The 18,469-nt window shown below is 45.5% G+C and overlaps 1 protein-coding gene across 1 annotated transcript in view; it reads left to right on the top strand.

Annotated features, from left to right (window-relative positions):
• LOC120373969 (NAD(P) transhydrogenase, mitochondrial-like) overlaps window positions 1-12,033 on the top strand; it is a 72,006-nt gene extending 59,973 nt beyond the window's left edge. The window contains exons 19-22 of the mRNA XM_039493083.1: window positions 4,072-4,153; window positions 5,384-5,502; window positions 9,118-9,233; window positions 11,662-12,033. Coding sequence (XP_039349017.1) covers window positions 4,072-4,153; window positions 5,384-5,502; window positions 9,118-9,233; window positions 11,662-11,814 — 470 coding nt within the window. The 3' untranslated portion in view covers window positions 11,815-12,033. The remainder of the gene's footprint in view (window positions 1-4,071; window positions 4,154-5,383; window positions 5,503-9,117; window positions 9,234-11,661) is intronic.
• The last annotated feature ends 6,436 nt before the right edge of the window (window positions 12,034-18,469 follow it).

An 18,469-nucleotide genomic window follows, 5' to 3' on the forward strand; every position in this document is an offset into this window, starting at 1 on the left:
TCTCATCCTCAGGTCTGCATGGACAGAGGGCCTGATTTCACCAGTTTTACACCATTTTCATGACACTGAATTCTCATAGACTCATAGACTTTAAGGTCAGAAGAGACAATCATGAGTATTGAGTCTGACCTCCTGCACATTGCAGGACACAGAATCTCACCCTCTCATCCTTGAATTCAGTGGATTTACTTCTGATTTACCCTATTGGAAGTGATCAGAATCAGACCCACCAGTGCTGGTTAGATCCTCATGAATTAATGCCTCACTTTACATAATAGTAGCTCCTATAGCAGGAGCAGATTTACCATGAAACAAACCGTGTGCTGGCACGGGGCCCCCAACAACAAGGGAGCACCCAAAACGCAGGACAAATATCTGACATCCTGTCCCCAAGTCCCGACTGGCGGTGCAGTAGGGCTCAGGCAGGCAGGATGCCTGAATTCCATGGCCGGTGGCCCCATGCCACTCCTGGAAGCAGCCTGCTGCTGGCACGTCTCTGCGCGCCCCTGGCGGGGCAGGAAGCAGCTCTGTGCGCTGCCCTCACCCCGGGCAGCACACAGAAACCCACTGCCCTTCTCTCCCCAAGGGGTGTGCAGAGACGTGCCAGCAGCAGGGTTAAGGCAGCTCCCTGCCCACTCTGCCTCCCTCCCTCCGTGCTGCTTCACTCCTGGAAATGGCCAGCATGTCCCTGCAGCCCCTGGAGGGTGAGGGGGTGTCTCTGCATGCTGCCCCCACCCCGAGTGCCGACTCTGCAGCTCCCATTGGCTGGGAACTGCAGCCAATGGGAGCTGCGGGGGAGGTGCCTGTAAGACGCCCCGGTCCCCCCCGCTTAGAAGCCGCTGCCGGACGGGGTGTGTGTGCCCGTTGCTTTGGGAACCGTGCTGCCTGAGGTAAGTGCCGCCCCCGCTGCCCCCTCCTGCCCTCCAACCCCCTGCTCCAGCCCAGAGCCTGCACCCCGCACCCAAACTTCCTCCCAGAACCCACCCCCCGCACCTCCTCCTGCACCCCAATTCCCTGCCCCAATCAAGGTACCTCACTTTATTTTCATTTACTTCCCATTACTTATAATATAGGAGGAAGATGAAGAAAAAAAGAATGAAAAATGGGGGCGGGGAATAAGAGAGAATGTTCTTTTTCTTGACTGTGTCCTGGGGTGGGGGGCAAAAATGAAGCTGTGCACAGGGCCCCATTAACTCTAAATCCGCCACTGTCCTATGGGCTCTGAGGGGAGTCCTGTCTGTCCTCCTCAATTTAAAAATAGTGAGATGACAGAGTGCCTCAAAGGTAGAGAAAACTGGAGATACAAACCTGAGTGTAAAAGCAGACTTGTCCTGAGCTGGACTTTGCACTCTCTGGATGGTGCTATTATTATGGCACCAATATTGTGGGATTTTCAGTTACTTGTTACTTCAAAGATTTTACTTTTCCCCAAATACTTATAAAAGAAAAGTAATTTCTAGCTACTAAATTCCTTAAAATTAATAAGCCAATTCCTGCAGACTTTACTCAGGGTAATCTCCCATTGAATTCAATATGTGGCCAGATGTTAATTCATTTCAAACTTGCCACAACAACCAAGCAACCAAAAAAAAAACAGTTGTACAAAGTTTTAGGCAATTTTTTACTCTGCCAGTGTAATGATGTGTGGCAAACATGTCTTGAGATCAGGACGCATTCTTCACTCATCTCATAGCTGCAGGACATCCTGTCCTGTGGATTTAAATATGCCATATCAAATTCTTCTTTTATTGCAGTAAACTACAAAAAGTTAGTGTGTTTTATGAATGTGTATTAACAACAAAAGGCCTTGGTCCCAAATGTGTAGGGGAAAAAATCCTTAACTAAAAGGGCTATTGTGTCCCGGATTGTCTGCAGGGATTGAATGTTTGTTAGCGCGCCAACCCTCTACTTGGCAGCTCATCTGGAATTTGAGTTTGGGTGTTGGGCTCAGCCTCTCGCTCTTTGGGTTGCAGAGGTTAGAAATGTTGCACACACCTAGCATTGCACTCAAGCAAACCCCTCCAACTGACCCAGGAGTACAGTTGGCTGGCTCTAGATGCAGCTGCAAGCAGCCCTTCTTAGCCAGATGGATGGTTCATCCTGATGAGGGGCCTCTGTAATGAGAAGGGATAAAGTGGGGTGGGGGGGGAAGGAAGGGGACTGCCTGAGTGTCCCCATCCAAATATGTTGTTTTTAAGAAAAAAAATATTATTCAAAGAATAACAGTAAAGGCCATTGTTTATTTTTGCAGCAACATTTGAAGGCCCTTAATGCTCATAGCCCTAAATATTTGTTGTTGGTCAAGATGTTTATATTCTCCTCCCCAGGAGCTTAAAGAAATTTGTCTTATGGGATTTGGAGACTTTATTTGGAACACGAGTATGAATTCTGATTAGAGCAGTGTGCAGTATTAAATAAGGATCTTTTGGTTATTTCTAATCAGAGTCTGGGATGTGGGTGATTTAAATAAAATGTCCCTCAGTTGTCTGCTTTGGATTTAATGCTGCATAAGCTATATGATGACAATGGTAAGTTTTTCTAATAATTCATACAGTGTGTGCATCGAGAAGATCATTACAGCTGTGGCCAATACCCGTGGGAGGCAGTGGATCAGGTCCTGTGCTTTGTCTGACCTGACCAGAAGTTGGGGAAGTAAGGCTTTAAGCTACCTCTAGGCCCTCCCAATCTCTTCCTGAGGCCAGCTGTTGGACAATAGGTCCTATGGGCTATTCTGGCAGCTGGGAATCAACTGGTTTCCACAGCACCCTGTCTATGCCTTTTAACTACTTTTGTCCTGGCCACATTTGCTACACATGGGAATCCTACAATGGCCTTATGTCTGGTTTACAGCTGTTTTGCACCAGTAGACAAGAGCAATTGAAAATTTGGGACAAGGCGTCTAGTGTTTAGAGCAGTGTTTCCCAAACTTGGGACGCCGCTTGTGTAGGGAAAACCCCTGGCGGGCTGGTCCGGTTTGTTTACCTGCCACATCCGCAGGTTTGGCCGATCGCAGCTCCTACTGGCCGCGGTTTGCTGCTCCAGGCCAATGGGAGCTGCTGGAAGCAGCGGCCAGTACGTCCCTTGGCCCACGCTGCTTCCAGCAGCTCCCATTGGCCTGCAGCAGCGAACCACTGCCAGTGGGAGCCACGATCTGCCGAACCTGCGAAAGCAGCAGGTAAACAAACCGGCTCGGCCCACTAGGGGCTTTCCCTACACAAACGGTGTCCCAAGTTTGGGAAACACTGGCTTAGAGAAAGGACTGGAATCAGGAGATCTCAGTTCAGTTCCTGTTAGGATGACCAGACAGCAAGTGTGAAAAATTGGGACAGGAGGTGGAGGGTAATAGGAGCCTATATAAGAAAAAGACCCAAAAATCAGGACTGTCCCTATAAAATTGGGACATCTGGTCAGCCTAGTTCCTGTCTCTGCCACTCAGTTGCTGTGTGATCCTGAGCCAGAAAGTTAACCTCTCTGTGATTTAATCTCTCCATGTGCAAAAGTGAGGCTGATGGATCCCTACCTCCCAGAGATGTTAGTAGGCTAAATGTGTGGTTCAATCTGGACAGTGATTTTGTAAAATTGGCACTAGAGGTCTCATACATGTTGTTTCTCAGGCTCCATATCAAAAATTCTTAGTTTACAAGTTAGAAAATAGTTTTTGCCTGAATGGCAATCCTGCAAACTCAGCTTGGAAAACCGAAAAGCCGTCTTTCCCACACATTCCCACCAGTAATACGTGTGTATGGCAGAAACAGAATATGGTGGTTGTAGAGTGAGTTAGCTGTAGCCAGGACTCTTAGTTTTTCAATGTAATTTACAATGAAACCTGCACTAAGTGCTACCATTGAATTAAAATACCATATCAAAGTATTCTTTTGCAGTTCAGTTTGACCTTTAACTCTGTGTCATCTCCACCAGGCAAATGAGTTTTGTTGGCCCCGTGTGTGATAAACTGTGGTTTCTAATATTCATTAATGCAGAAAACATATTGGTTAATTGAGCCCTTTATGGTGCTTTTTGAGGGATGCTAAACTTCCTTTGTAAAACACTGACATGTTTTTCATGGTTTAGGTTGGGGTCTTTGTGCAGCCAAAGCCCAGTATCCCATTGCTGACATGGTGAAAATGCTTAATGAACAAGGAAAGAAAGTCAGGTAAGTTGCATACAGTGTGCCAGATCCTCAGCTGGTATAAACTGGTATGGCTCCATTGATTTCAAGGGAGCTCAGCTCTGATTTCAGTGGAGCTATGCTGATTTATACCAGCTAAGGATCTGGCTCACAGTGTTGTCATTGAAATAGGCCAGGACAAATACTGTACTTCAAACATTAAAAGCAATGATAGAACGTCAATAGGAAATCTTTAGTATGTTTAGTATGACGTGGTAGTACACCATATACTTTGCCATTCAATACTACAGGCTCAGTTTTCAAACTTGAGTGCCTTGGTTAGGGGCTCCAATAAACACTTAAGTCCGCAAATGAGCTAATAGATATTTCTAAAAATGAGTTGCTCTCTGACATAGCAAATATGGGTGGGATTTTCAAAAACACCAAAGCAAATTAGAAACATAAATTCCCTTTGGGGGGGAAAAAAATCTCTGCCCACATTAATCAGGAAAACATCTGTGCTGGAAGTCTGCTAGCAGCAAACAGAGCATGAATATGATCTCAGCACTAACAGAGCTCAGGTCTGCCATAGCAATCAGCTGGGAAGTCCAGGCCTAGGAATATTTGAGTAGCCTCTGGAATTCAGACATCCATTTTCTTAATATTCAGCAAGAATATTAAGTGTTTCAATTCTTGTGTCAAATTCTTGGAAAAGTCTTTTTTTCCCAGCAGTGGTTGCTTTTTATTTATTTTATTTTATTTTATTTTGCAAGTGCATATTAAGAATGTGTATCAATAAACCGCCTCTGCATTAGAAAATGGAATGAATCCTTATCCACATATCTGTTTAAAGTGTTATTTCATTTGTCCTAGGCTTTAATCCCATTCTTGTGTGGTATACACACACTGCATATGACACACAGTCTTCATGAGTGATTTATATTCTGGTGTCTGGCTTAAGTGTTAAATGAAATCACCAAATAACATACCATGACTACATAGTTAATTTTTAACCAACAGGGTGCCCGATGTGAAAGGAGTTCTGTAAGTGTTTCAGTTTTCCCTTTCTGGTACTGATTACAAACAGATACATGAATTGCTCTTTCCCAAGTAGCAGTTTCATGACCAATATTTTATAACTCTCTCTCTGCATCTGGTTCAGGTATATGAAGTACTGGAACTGGACTGCTTCCACATGTGTAAGATTGCTGACATTTATCAGTCGGCATTTATTAGTTCAGCATGACTTGGTTTCTTTGCTTTCTTGGTTTCCAGGTTTGGTATCCATCCTGTAGCAGGCCGTATGCCAGGACAACTGAATGTGCTATTGGCAGAAGCCGGTGTACCTTATGATGTTGTATTAGAAATGGATGAGATAAATGAAGATTTCCCAGGTAAGGGATGAAAGATGTTGGCTTAGATTCAAACCATTCTAAATATTTTAACTTTATTTTCTGCTTTTAGTTAGGCCAAATGACTATAATTTTATTCCCAGGCAGTATTTTGGTAGGTAGAAGGGTTGACAGTAATGCTTTTTAAAGACCAGAATCAAGACTAGATAAGACTAAAGGTTTGTCTGACTCATATAAAAGCCAAGCTATGTCTGACATTACTTAATAGATAATCATAATAGCCACTAGGGTTTTGCTGTAGAGTGAGCAAAATATATGACTTCTTTCATCAAATATTTGTCTGTATTGTGTCAATGATAAGGGTATCAGGAAGGGCAACCATGTGATATTCTGAATATTGGACAAACAGACGTATGGTGGGAGTTTAAAGTCAGTTTCACTGGTCCCAATTCAGTCAAGGGGAGTTGTAGCAGTGACCTTTATGGGAGAAGAGTAATGGCAAAAATGAGTCCTTTGGAAAATCCACCCTCATGTCAGATTTCTGTATCAAGTCCCTCCCGCTTTTTGCGGTTTTATGAGAGTATTTGGGTATTTTTATGTTTTGTTACTATTTGATACCGTAGTGATTATGAAAGATCATCACTCAGAGTGCCTGGGAAGAGACTGCTTATATATAGGATCATTTGTATTATTTAATAGTGGCATAGTATTAATTTGTATCACTACTACCATTATTGTGAGTGAAGTATGAGTGAGCAGGCAGCTGCTCTGCAAGATGCAATTTCCTTGTAGGACACTCTAATATCTGGTAGAATCTTCCTTTGGGTTCGCTGACATTGGGGGTGGGGAGGTGGAAATTATTGCCCCTTGCATATGCCAGGCCCCCTAAATCCCAGGGGAGGGAAGATTCACCAGGAGGGAGGGCTGCTGCCAGTTTTGGTGCCACTTCCCTTCTTCGGGAAGAGAGGGGACAGACAGCAGAAAAATGAAGCAATGAGGCACTGAAAGGTAAAGAAAGTCCATAAATCATGGAAGGCTTGGTTTTCTGGAGCAGGGCATGTCGCCAAATGACTCACATTGCGCAGATGGAAGAGCAGACTATCTCCAGGGACAGAAGCTTTGCACAAGTACTTTGGTGTCCTGGCAGCTAAAGAGTGGATAACGTTTCAGAGATGAGGGACTTCAGACAAACTTGAAAAGATTTGGTCCAACTTTTCTGAGATCTTTGATTAATTCCTAGTGGATGGAAACTGAGATGTCACTCTCCTTTCTCCTCCCTGCCTTCTTTCCTTCTTTTCCCTCCCTTTCCATGTTCTTTTTGCCTTTTTCTTTTGTATTTTGTTCTGCCCTATTTTGGGGGGAGGAGGGGAATCGGTAAAATAAAGTGCCTATTCCCCATCACGGACAAGACGTGTGGCCTCAAAAGAAGACTAAGGCATCAGGAAGTTGCAAGAGTGTTAGGGAGGCAAAAGTCCCTTAACTTAAGGTAGGAAAGTAAGAGGGAAGGAAGCTATAGTCTCTCTTGCGTGGCAGTGCAGTGTTTCTAGTTTAGACTGCACGTATCTTTCATAGTTTTCCAGGGCTGCCTCCCTCCCTCTTCTGTTACAGAATTAAAAGCCTGTGGCACATTAGGGTCAGATTGTGGCTGCTCTTGGTTAGGGTTGCCAGTTGTCCGGTTTTCGACTGAAACACACAATTGTAAAGGGACCCTGGCGGCGCCAGTCAGCACTGCTGACCAGGCCGTTAAAAGTCCGGTCGGCGGTGCAGCAGGGCTGAGGCAGGCTCCCTGCCTGCCTGGGCTCTGCACAGCTCCCGGAAGCAGCAGCATGCTCCCCCTCTGGCTCCTATACGTAGGGGCAGCCAGAGGGCTCCGTGCGCTGCCCCCGCCCCAAGCGCCAGCTTCACAGCTCCCATCGGCTGGGAACCATGGTGCATGGGAGTTGCAGGGGCGGCACCTGCAGATGGGACAGCACTCAGAACTGCCCGGCTGCGTTTCCGTGTAGGAGCTGGAGGGGGGACATGCCGCTGCTTCCAGGAGCAGCTTGAAGTAAGCGCTGGCCGGAACCTGTACCCCTGACCCCCTCCCATGCCCCAACCCCCTGCCACAACCCTGATCCCCCTTCCACCCTCTGAACCCCTCAGTCCCAGCCCGGAGCACCCTCCTATACCCCAAACCCCTCAGCCCCACCCCAGAGCCTTCACCCCCAGCTGGAGCTGTCACACATCCCCTCTGCACTGCAACCCCCTTCCCCAGCCCAGAATCCCCTCAGTCCCAGCCCAGAGCATCCTCCTGTATCCCAAATCCCTCATCTCCAGCCCCACCCCAGAGCCCCCACCCCCTCCCACACCCCAACCCCCTAAGCCAGCCTGGTGAAAATGAGCGAGTGAGGGTGGGGAGAGCGAGTGACAGAGGAAGGGGGGATGTAGTGAGCAGGGGTGGGGTCTCGTAGAAAGGGTGGGGCAGAGGGCAGAGCAAGGGTGTTTGGTTTTGTGCGAGTATACAGCTGGCAAGTCTAGCATGGATACGTAAACCAGGAAAGATGCAGGAAGCTCCTCCCCGTGCATACACAGGTGACAGGCAGACTGAGTACAAATGCCCACTCTCTCTGATGGCAAATGGCTTGAAAGTGTGGCTGAGCACAGTTAGCATCCACTTATGCTCAGTGAGCTGTGCTGTGCAGAGTTCATGCCCCACCCCTTAAAGACCTGAGCACACAACTTCAGCATCCCCCACACGCATTCTACTTGCTTCATCAATATTAGAAGATAAGAGGAGATCCCACTGCCAGCTACTCAAAGTAGTTTTTGATGCTCTGACATCACCATCGGGTAATGTTTTATGGCTGTGCAATTCATGGATCACAGGGTTGGACACACTGGTACCTCTGTGTGTGTTTAAAAGAAAGCGAACTGACGTCACTTCCATGAATTAGCAGCTTATCCCTGTCAAACTGCTGCTCCAGCAATGCTTCAAGGTAAAACAACTCCAGGCAGTTTAGAAAAAAGCTGTGACAGGAGGCAATAGTGGAGTTATACATGGAGAGATGAAAGGAAGGGAAAGAATATTTTCAAAATTAGATCCTTACATTGTACAGAAATGAATAAAGAGTTTGAGCTACAACTCCATCTTGGAATTCTGGTGGTCACATAAATCACTTGACCTACAACAGGAATACTCCCCTAATTTCAACCTCTCCATGCCCTGATAACAACAATAAAAAAAACCTAGATACAAAAAGAATAGGTGTCATAAAAATAATTGTAATATCTGATATTCTATGCCACAATTGATTGATCTTGAAATGTGACAACTGCCGCTGTTGGCTTTCTTGGCAACAAGGGCACACCGCTGACTCATGTCCAGTTTCTCATCCAGTGTAATCCCCAGGTCCTTTTCTGCAGAATTGTTGCTTAGCCAGTCGGTCCCCAGCCTGTAGCAGAGCATGGTTATAATCGTTTTCATTAGCCCATGTATCTGCCAAGATTCAGTTCTGGGTTTGACAAAAATGGATGGGCCTAACTTATTTTCATTTAGAATAAACAGTGAACTATCAACATTTAATGCATGTTTGATTTGTGAGTTTTGGTGTCTCTGTGATAAAGAAAAGGCAGCTGCAAGTTCTAAAACGTTTGTAACATATTTCTATTCTGTCTCAGAAACGGACTTGGCTCTGGTCATTGGTGCAAATGACACAGTAAACTCTGCAGCACAGGAAGATCCCAATTCTATTATTGCTGGCATGCCTGTACTGGAGGTCTGGAAAGCTAAGCAGGTACTTAAAAACAATCAAAGTTGACTGAAGTCTGCACAGTGTATGTTTATGGAATGTATCTCTGTCTCAGGAGAAATACTGACTTGCACTAAAGACAAAGATAGGGTTTTTTTCTGAATACACATGCAAGGAGTATGCACGTAGGTGCATCTGTCTAACAGTATACGGCAGATACACAAGAAGGGCCCAACTCTGCAGACAATTTGGATATGGAATTCCCAGTCATTTATACAGGAGAGTCCACATGATGAGCCCTGCGGGGTTAAGCTTACAGTGAAATGCTTGATTTGACAAGAGATGCTCTGTCCTGCTCTCATTGATGCCAAGGGGAGTTTTGTCATTGACTTTAAAAAGAGCAGGATTGGCTCCTGGATGATATAGCATTTAAAAGGCAATTCTTTTTAATGGATTTTGCTTTTAAAATTTAGAATGAGCCAAAATACACTTCATTAGTGTTCCAAATCTTCTTCCAAAGAGCCATGTTTCACTGTATTCCCCAAAAGCTAAAAATCTGTTATTGAATAAATTACTCACAAATAAGGTTTTTATATTATTTGACCAGATCTAGGTATAAGGGACTGCAGAACTTTGACTTAGTGTATCAGAAGCTTGTGTACATTTGCAAACCCATAGCTTTTCTCTTTCAATTTTCCTCTCATTGGTCTGCTGTATTGACAGAGAATGTTGTTGAGTATATACTTTATATCTCTGTTCACAGTGAACTGTGTGGGGTTTCAGCAAATTCTGTATGGGAGGGAATTTCAGATCTAAAGGTAACATTCAGGGCAGGTAAAAATGGCAGCACATATCTGACGGATACATCCACAAAGGAAAAGAACCAGTTTTGAAATTCTACTTTTAATTCATTGCCTTAAATATAACCCATTCTACGTATAAGACAGGTTAACTAACTCATTTTAATTCAAACCTCATGTTCTCGAAAGTTCTATGGCTATTTAAAGCCATAAAACTTGTACAAGTATAGACATTAGCATGTAACACAATTTAAGATTATATAAAAACTGTGTGATGGAGTGTATGGTGAAGATGACGACGGCACTAAATGACAGGCATACAGATGTTAGAATTAAAAGCAACCTCTTAAAACACAGCAAAATGTGGACAAGTATATGGGGAAAATTGGGATCTCCATGATAGTCGGCACATGCCAAGCTTGTTTTATGTTTCAGTTAGACAATATTCCAGCATGCTGTGTTCTCACACTGTAAAGGTTTAGTTCTGATCTCAGATTGGAATGTTAGCACATTTACAAAATACTTGATATTGTTTGTATGCAGGTAACATTAAAATGCAGTAAATAATTGCATGAAACAAGCAATTTTTAATTGTTGAAATATGCACCTAAGAAGCGAAATGTTAGTAACATCTCTGGGTATGAAAGCATCATCTTGATAGGTTTAATGAGATAAATTATAGAAAATATGTTTGACTTTACTCTGCATGTCTCACATTCAGAGTAGTACATACCACGTATCTGGCAACAGATTCTGGCCCTTACCCAGAAAATTAACAGTGTTTCAGGTATCACATTACATCATATCCAACATGGATTATTGTTTAATGAAATATTATTGCAGTCAAACTGTCTTGTGCTGTGATCATGTTAGATCTCAGACGCAAAGTTGGTCTGGTCAGAACTTGGATAAGATAATTCAAGGGGGCAAAACCCAGCTGCTGTGGAAAAGGTAATCCAGTATAGCATTTTTCCCAGTCTGTTGAATCCAATGCCTAGTGTCAGGGAGCACTGTCATGCTGGAGGTATTGCTTGAGATTTTGCACATCTGATTAGGGAATTTCATGGCTAAATCCTTTAGTCAGCTTTGTGAATCTCAACCAGTGTTCTTTGGCAGCTATGTGAAACGGAGTCATTAAAAGACCCAATGGCAGTTAGCATAAAGTAGGCAAATTAACATGTCTTGGTCAAATGCTGATTTGGGTAGTTACATTTTGCCTACCTAATTTCCCCTTGCACTTTCAATTGTATAGAATGCTCTTAATTTGCTTTTCTTAACTGTTCTTTAGCATTTCGGTGTGCTGCTAAATAGCCACCGCCTTCCACCCACAGGTGGCTGCAGAGCTGGAGGAGGAGATTCCTGTTCAGTTTCTCTATCAGTTTACTTTTTTAAAACCACAGTACAATCTTTCAGGATGGAAGGTGGCACATAAATGTGAGGTCTGAGAATAGCTAGATATGGACATGCAAAAGTCAATATAAAATGTAGGCCAATATTGCTGGTATGCAATTTTGATTGTGCCAATGCATTTAATACATGCCAAGATTTGAGATTTTATAATAGATGTAACCTGTTATTTTTAAAACTATTACTTTAACTACATCCTCCATGAGCACATGCTGAACGTTTTAATTTCATTTAACCCTTTCATGCTGCTATTCCCTCCCCCCCAGGTCATCGTGATGAAGCGAACGCTGGGCGTTGGGTATGCTGCAGTTGACAATCCCATTTTTTACAAGCCTAACACGTCAATGCTGCTTGGGGATGCAAAGAAAACATGTGATGCTTTACAAGGCAAGATTAGGGAAATGTATTCTACTCATTAACCCTGGCGTTCAGAATTGTAAAAGGGTACTAGATATAATTTATATAGTTCAGTAAATAGTTTGGAGGTGTATCCAGCACCTTATTTATATACAACCATTTAAAAAGAAAAGAGCATCCAAACATAACAAAGTAGCTCTTCGGCTGATTGGTGATTTATGTGCCTTCGTACACACAAATGTAAGTCCCTGTATTTAATAATAATAAAAACACTTTTGCTCCCCTGGTGTTGCAGATTAATTATTTCTCTAATCTTGCAGCCTCAGATACAGCACTTTGGTTTTCTCGCTGTTTTCTCTTTATGTTCAGTGAGACAGAAATTATTGCAGAAAAGCTTTGATTTATCCTTCTCCTAATTAATAGATCCTTGGTGCAAAACAATGCTTTGTAATGGTATAAATGTGAACCTCAGTATAGCACCAGGAAGATTTACAGATTTGCTTTAAATGACATTATTGGGTAGAGGAAGTATTTACTGCTCCTTTACACATCCTGGTAAGAACCAGGATGAGTACTGGCATATAGCATCGTAGGCTGATCGTAGGTAATCTGCCATTCGTTGTGGGTATGTGGGGCAAGAGTTCCTGGAGTTAGCAGTGTAGCCTCCCATGCCTGCTGCTCCACTCTACAGTTCATCCATAGCTCTTTCTTGGGTCATTCCATTCCTGTATGTGCAGATCCTGAGGATTCTTACTTTGCCCACTCTCATGGCCATCTTCCATGCTGGGCTATTACAAAGAACACCTCGGTGATGCATAGGACGTGCTGAGATACCCTACCCAACTATTCTGCTGGCAGACTCCCCCACTTACATGGATGCCTAAATAAGTCAGAGGGACTTACATCTTCTGAATCTGGGTGAACTTCAGCCATACTCTGGTCATTCTAAAAATGATTCCGGAACTAACTGGAAGAAAGGAAGCCCAAGCTAATAGCAGCAGCAGCACAAAGCAGCATTCATGCTATTAACATGGCAACCAAACAACAGATTTCTAGGAAAAGTGAATTAACAGCTGGCTATGCAGGTAAGATATTGAGATCAAGGCAAGCGTGGATGCATGATTATACCATTGGGCATACAGTGTGTATGGCAGTCAGATTTAGCTGGGCTCCAAAATGTGCATAAGATGCATACTGATTTTCCTAGGAAATATCTATCAAACCTACATGCTGCCAGGTGCTATTCTGTAAAGTAAAAAAGCAGATGAATTGGAAATTTATATCAGTAGCCGCTTGACAGAACTATTTATGTGAGTATCCCAACACAAAAATGCTTTTCCTTATGTGCTTCGCTAAACTGGTGACAAAGCCTGTTCTAGAACTGATTCAAAGTTTCAGTGCTAACTTTTAAAGCCTTATTTGTGCTGAATCTTGCTAGCTTAGGGCTTGTCTACACTACAGGACTATTTCGAATCTACTTAAGTCGAATTTGTGGATTCGACCTTAATAAGTCGAATTTGTGTATCCATACTAAATACACAAATTCGAACTTCTTAGTCCACATTCACGGGGCCAGCTTCGACTTTGGAAGCGGTGCACTGTGGGAACCTATCCCACAGTTCCCGCACTCCCCGCTGCCCATTTGAATTAGGGATTTCCAATGCATGCTGGGGAAAATGTGTCGTCATTGAACCGTCAATCCCGCCTCCCTGTCTTCCTTGAAAGCGCCGCGGAAATCTGTTCGCGCCCTTCTCTGGTCGGTTACAGCGTGGACGCCACAGCACTGCGAGCATGGAGCCCGCTGCGATCATCGCTGCACTTATGGCCGTTGTCAACTCCTCGCACATTATCGTCCACCTCTTCCACAGTCAGATGCTGAGAAACCGGGCGAGGAGGCTCCAGCAGCACGGTGAGGAGAGTGGCGCAGACCTCTCACAAAGCAGGGTACGCCGGGCAGTGGAGATCATGGTGGCAATGGGTCAAGTTCATGGTGTGGAACGCGATTCTGGGCCCGGGAAACAAGCACAGACTGGTGGGACCGCATAGTGCTGCAGGTCTGGGATGACACAGAGTGGCTGCGAAACTTCAGGATGCGTAAGGGCACTTTCCTTGAACTGTGTGACTTGCTGTCCCCTGCCCTGAAGCGCCAGGACACAAGGATGCGAGCAGCCCTGACTGTGCAGAAGCGAGTGGCCATAGCCCTCTGGAAACTTGCCACGCCAGACAGCTACCGGTCAGTAGCGAACCACTTTGGCGTGGGCAAATCTACCGTGGGGATTGCTGTCATTCAAGTAGCCCACGCAATCGTTGAGCAACTGCTCTCAAAGGTAGTGACTGTCGGAAATGTCCAGGCCATCATAGATGGCATGGGATTCCCAAACTGCGGTGGGGCTATAGATGGGACTCACATCCCTATCCTGGCACCAGCCCACCAGGCCAGTGAGTACATTAACCGAAAGGGCTACTTTTCAATGGTGCTGCAAGCTGTGGTGGACCATAGGGACGTTTTACCAACATCAACGTCGGGTGGGCGGGCAAGGTTCATGGTGTTCAGGAACTCTGGTCTGTTTAGACGCCTCCAGGCAGGCACTTTCTTCCCGGACCACAAAATAACGGTTGGGGATGTGCAGATGCCTACAGTGATCCTCGGGACCCGGCCTACCCGCTAATTCCCTGGCTCATGAAGCCCTCTACAGGCGCCATGGACTCTGATTATGAACTCTTCAACTACCGGCTGAGCAAGTGCAGAAGGGTGGTGGAGTGTGCGTTCGGACGTCTCAAGGGAGATGGCGGACCTTACTGACTCGCTCGGACATCAGCGAAAGAATATCCCGTAGTTATTGCTGCTTGCTGTGTGCTCCACAATCTCTGTGAGAGCAAGGGCGAGACCTTTTGGCCGCTTGGGAGGTTGAGGCAAATCGCCTGGCTGCTGTTTACGATCAGCCAGACACCCGTGCTGAGAGAATATCCCAGCGGGAAGCGATATGCATCAGGGAGGCTTTGAAAGCGAGTTTCCTCACAGAGCAGGGTAACCTGTGACTGTCCACTTGATTTTAAGAGAGCCTGATCATAAACCAAGTTTTCCCCACTTCCCAAGGACGTTTTAAAACTAAGGACATGTTTTAGTAATTAATAATAAATCTTTCGTTGACTTTGCATTTCTGTTTATTCGTTGAAACATGGAAGCATTCTGTGCTGGTTAAGGTGTGCACTGATGGGTGGGTTTGCAGGAAGGCGAGGGTGCCGTCCTTGGATAGGGGTTACCATGACGGCTGTGGGTTTGGGCGTTGGAAGGGTGAGGTGTGGGGAAGGGTGAGTATCTGCCCCTGGATGAGGTCTCTTTGGGGCTCGGGGCACCGGGGAGGATCGTGACTACGGTCCAAATGCATGTGAAGGGAAGCCTGCCTTTACATTCGGGGATGTCAGGCACCAGGACCCTGCACAAGCATACACATCAAGGAAAGACTCGGGGCAGCATACACCACACAGACTGTCCCTGGTGCCTAGTGACGGCAGTCTGTGTGGGCCCTGCAGTTGACCCTGCAGCCAAGTCTGTAGCATGGCACTGTGGGCTATGCAGTGACATTACAATTCCCCCCCCTCCCCCCACAGAACAACAGAAAGTCTTCTGACACCAGAAACGTGACGGAAACAGTCAGTAACACCAAACCGCTTTTAATAATGTAATACACAGTGGGGGGTTTGAACTTGGAGTTGGGACTGGTTGATGCTGTAAAGAAAGAGCTTGTACAAATTTACAGCGACAGTTGTCTCTAACATTATCGGTGTGCTGCGGTGCAGGGACAGTTCTCACGGCCCCTACCGCCTCCGTCTTGTCACTTTGGGTGAGGGGACAGGACTTCTTGGCGTTGGAGGGCGGTTGCAGATGCACTGCAGGGGCTCTCTCCTCCTGACTGCGGTCTTGCAGAACATCTACAAGGCGCCGGAGCGTCTCCGTTTGCTCCTCATTAAACCAAGCAGCGTTTGAGTCGCCTGCTGGTCTTCCTGCCGCCACCTATCCTCCCGCTCCAGGTGTGTGCGATGCTGCTGACACAGGCTCTCCTCGACTGTCTCTGCTCTGCCGCCTCCGCTCTGGAGCTGGCCATCAGTTCCTGGAACATGTCGTCCCTTGTCTTTTCTTCTAATCCGAGCCAGCCTCGGATGGCGGGCAGTCGGGAAGGAGCCAAAGCTGTGTGATGTGAAAAAGTAGGTGATTTCCTTGAACACATACATGTTTGCCAACAGTTAACACAGTCTAGTCAGTTTCAGTGAACAAGACCAAAGAGGGAACCAAGTCTCAGGAGATCTCAGAACTAGTCCGAGATTTCGGAATACGCTCTCATTGGCGGCGCCATTGCACTGGAGAGCGAAAGATAGCTGCATCCCTCTTGCACAAAGTCCTGGTAAGCCTTACAGTACATACTGCTTATCAGTTACTGGTTAGCTGTGCTCTCCTGCTAAAGGCAATGTGCAAAGCAGAAAGGATAAGCCTTTGCAGCCCCTCCCGCCAGCGCACGGAACGATCAATGCATGCTTGTTCTCTGTGGCCTCGCACGTGGCTGTTAGGCGAGGGTCATTGTTATGCAACCTAATTGTAAACCATTAACAATAGTAACACTACACTAATTGCCCTACTTAGATGCAGTATTTGCAGACCGAGATCACCCTGAGGCGGGTCACTCGTGCCCAGAAAGACCGCATGTTACGGGACGCACTGCACAGACCAGGACCATATGCAGCAATGCTAGTAGAGGCGATGGTTCCACTCTATATTCGGATGTCCTGGCGTGGAAGAGTCTGCTTCCACGGAGCGTAACAAGCGACCTCTTCAACCTCATGCGGAGGCTTTGCGAGGAACTGAATGACACCTTCGTAGAAATGTCGCTAGAGGACTATTTTTCTATCCCCATTTGTGTGGACCTTCTCTTTATATAGTTTACTATATATTAGAGTTTACTATTTAGAATGTTTTAAATTGTAAATATTTAGAATTTTTTAAAGTCCATTTGTGTGGACCTTCTCTTCATATAATTTAATATATATTATAGTTTAATATTTAGAATTTTGTAAATACTGTTTCTATTTTTTCTATAACAATGTTATAAAAAATAAATGTTTATACGTGTGTTGCACTTACCGCCTGATCCTTCCCTGATTCCGAGTCCTGGTTAACGGGCGGGACGGTTGGTAGGGGATCTCTGTGAGGGTGATGAAGAGATCCTGGCTGTCAGGGAAAGCGGGAGTGGGTTCGATGTCGCCTGCGCCGTCCTCTAAAGACCCTTCCTCATCTTCCCATCGGCGAACAGGAACTGTCCCGGTACACTATTCCGTCCTCGGAGTCCACCGTCACTGGTGGGGCACTGGTGGCAGACCCACCTAGAATGGCATGCAGTGCCTCGTAGAAGCGGCATGTCTGGGGCTCTGACTTTTGATACCCTTGTCTTAGGTCCTTCACTTTCACGCGGCACTGCATCGCATCCCGGCTGTATCCTTTGTCTTTCATGGCTTTAGAAACCTTCTCGGCGTTCCGCTTGTTGGAGCGCAGCTCCGAGCACAGACTCCTCGCCCACACAGCGATCAGATCCTGGACTTCCCGGTCACTCCATGCTGGGGACCTCTTTCTATTCTGGGATTGCCCGGACTCCTCTGCTGGAGAGCTCTGCATTGTTGCAGGTGCTGCGGAGCTCGCCCCGATGTGCAACCAGAACGTCAGATTCAAACCGCCCAGACAGGAAAATGAATTCAAATTGGTCATTTCCTGTGTGGCTGGCCAGAGAATCCAAGCTCGGACTGCTGTCCAGAGCGTCAACAGAGTGGTGCACTGTGGGATAGCTCCCGGAGCTGCTAAGTTCGATTAGCATCCACACCAAGCCTAATTCGAGCTAGCAAGTGCGAATTTAGCGTTACTCCACCTGCCGGGTGGAACTAAAGAGCCCTCTAGTTCGAATTAAATGGCTTCCTGGTGTGGACGGTTGAGCGGTTAGTTCGAATTAACGCTGATAAATTCGAATTAAAGTCCTAGTGTAGACCAGGCCTTAGAGAGCACCACTCTCTTCAATAGCCACCTTGGTGTGGTCAGCAGGATGCTACGACTGACCCCAGAATGAAACTTTCGGTGGCTGGGCATTCTCAGTCACAGTCCTCTGACTGTGAAATTACTTCCTACCAAAGAGCAGGGTGGGGACGAAGGGTCAGGGGATCCATAAAGTAGTAGATACCTATTTTATAAGTGGGGAAAGTGAGGCATAGAGTCATATAGCATCAGTGATAGAGCTGGTACTAGAACCCAGATAAATTGGTGGGAAACTTTCTGTTCTGTCCGCTATGCTACGTGGCCTCTCTGGGCACGCCCTAGCAGCAGTGGTAAGCTGAAGTGTTAGTAATCAAATTATGGTTGGGATAAGCTAATTATAGTGCGCAGGTAGCAACACTATTAAGTTTGAATCAGGATTTCCATTTTAAAACAGTCTACAAAATGCCTGTTTTCAGTTAGAGGATCAGACCCAAATGCTTACTGTATTTTATGAACTACTTGAATTGTCTATGGCAGTTTATGGTGAAAAAATGTTAATTATGAGTGTTTGGTTTGTTTTTTAAAAAAAGAAAATACCATGTGACTAATTTTTCTTTAGATTCCTTTTTAAAATGCTCTAGAACAGTCTGAGATATGAAAGTAAATATATCATTCTTTGCAATGAGTGGACTGGTTGAATGCAG

This window comes from Mauremys reevesii, linkage group 10, assembly GCF_016161935.1.
Source record: "Mauremys reevesii isolate NIE-2019 linkage group 10, ASM1616193v1, whole genome shotgun sequence".
Lineage (NCBI taxonomy): Eukaryota > Metazoa > Chordata > Testudines > Geoemydidae > Mauremys > Mauremys reevesii.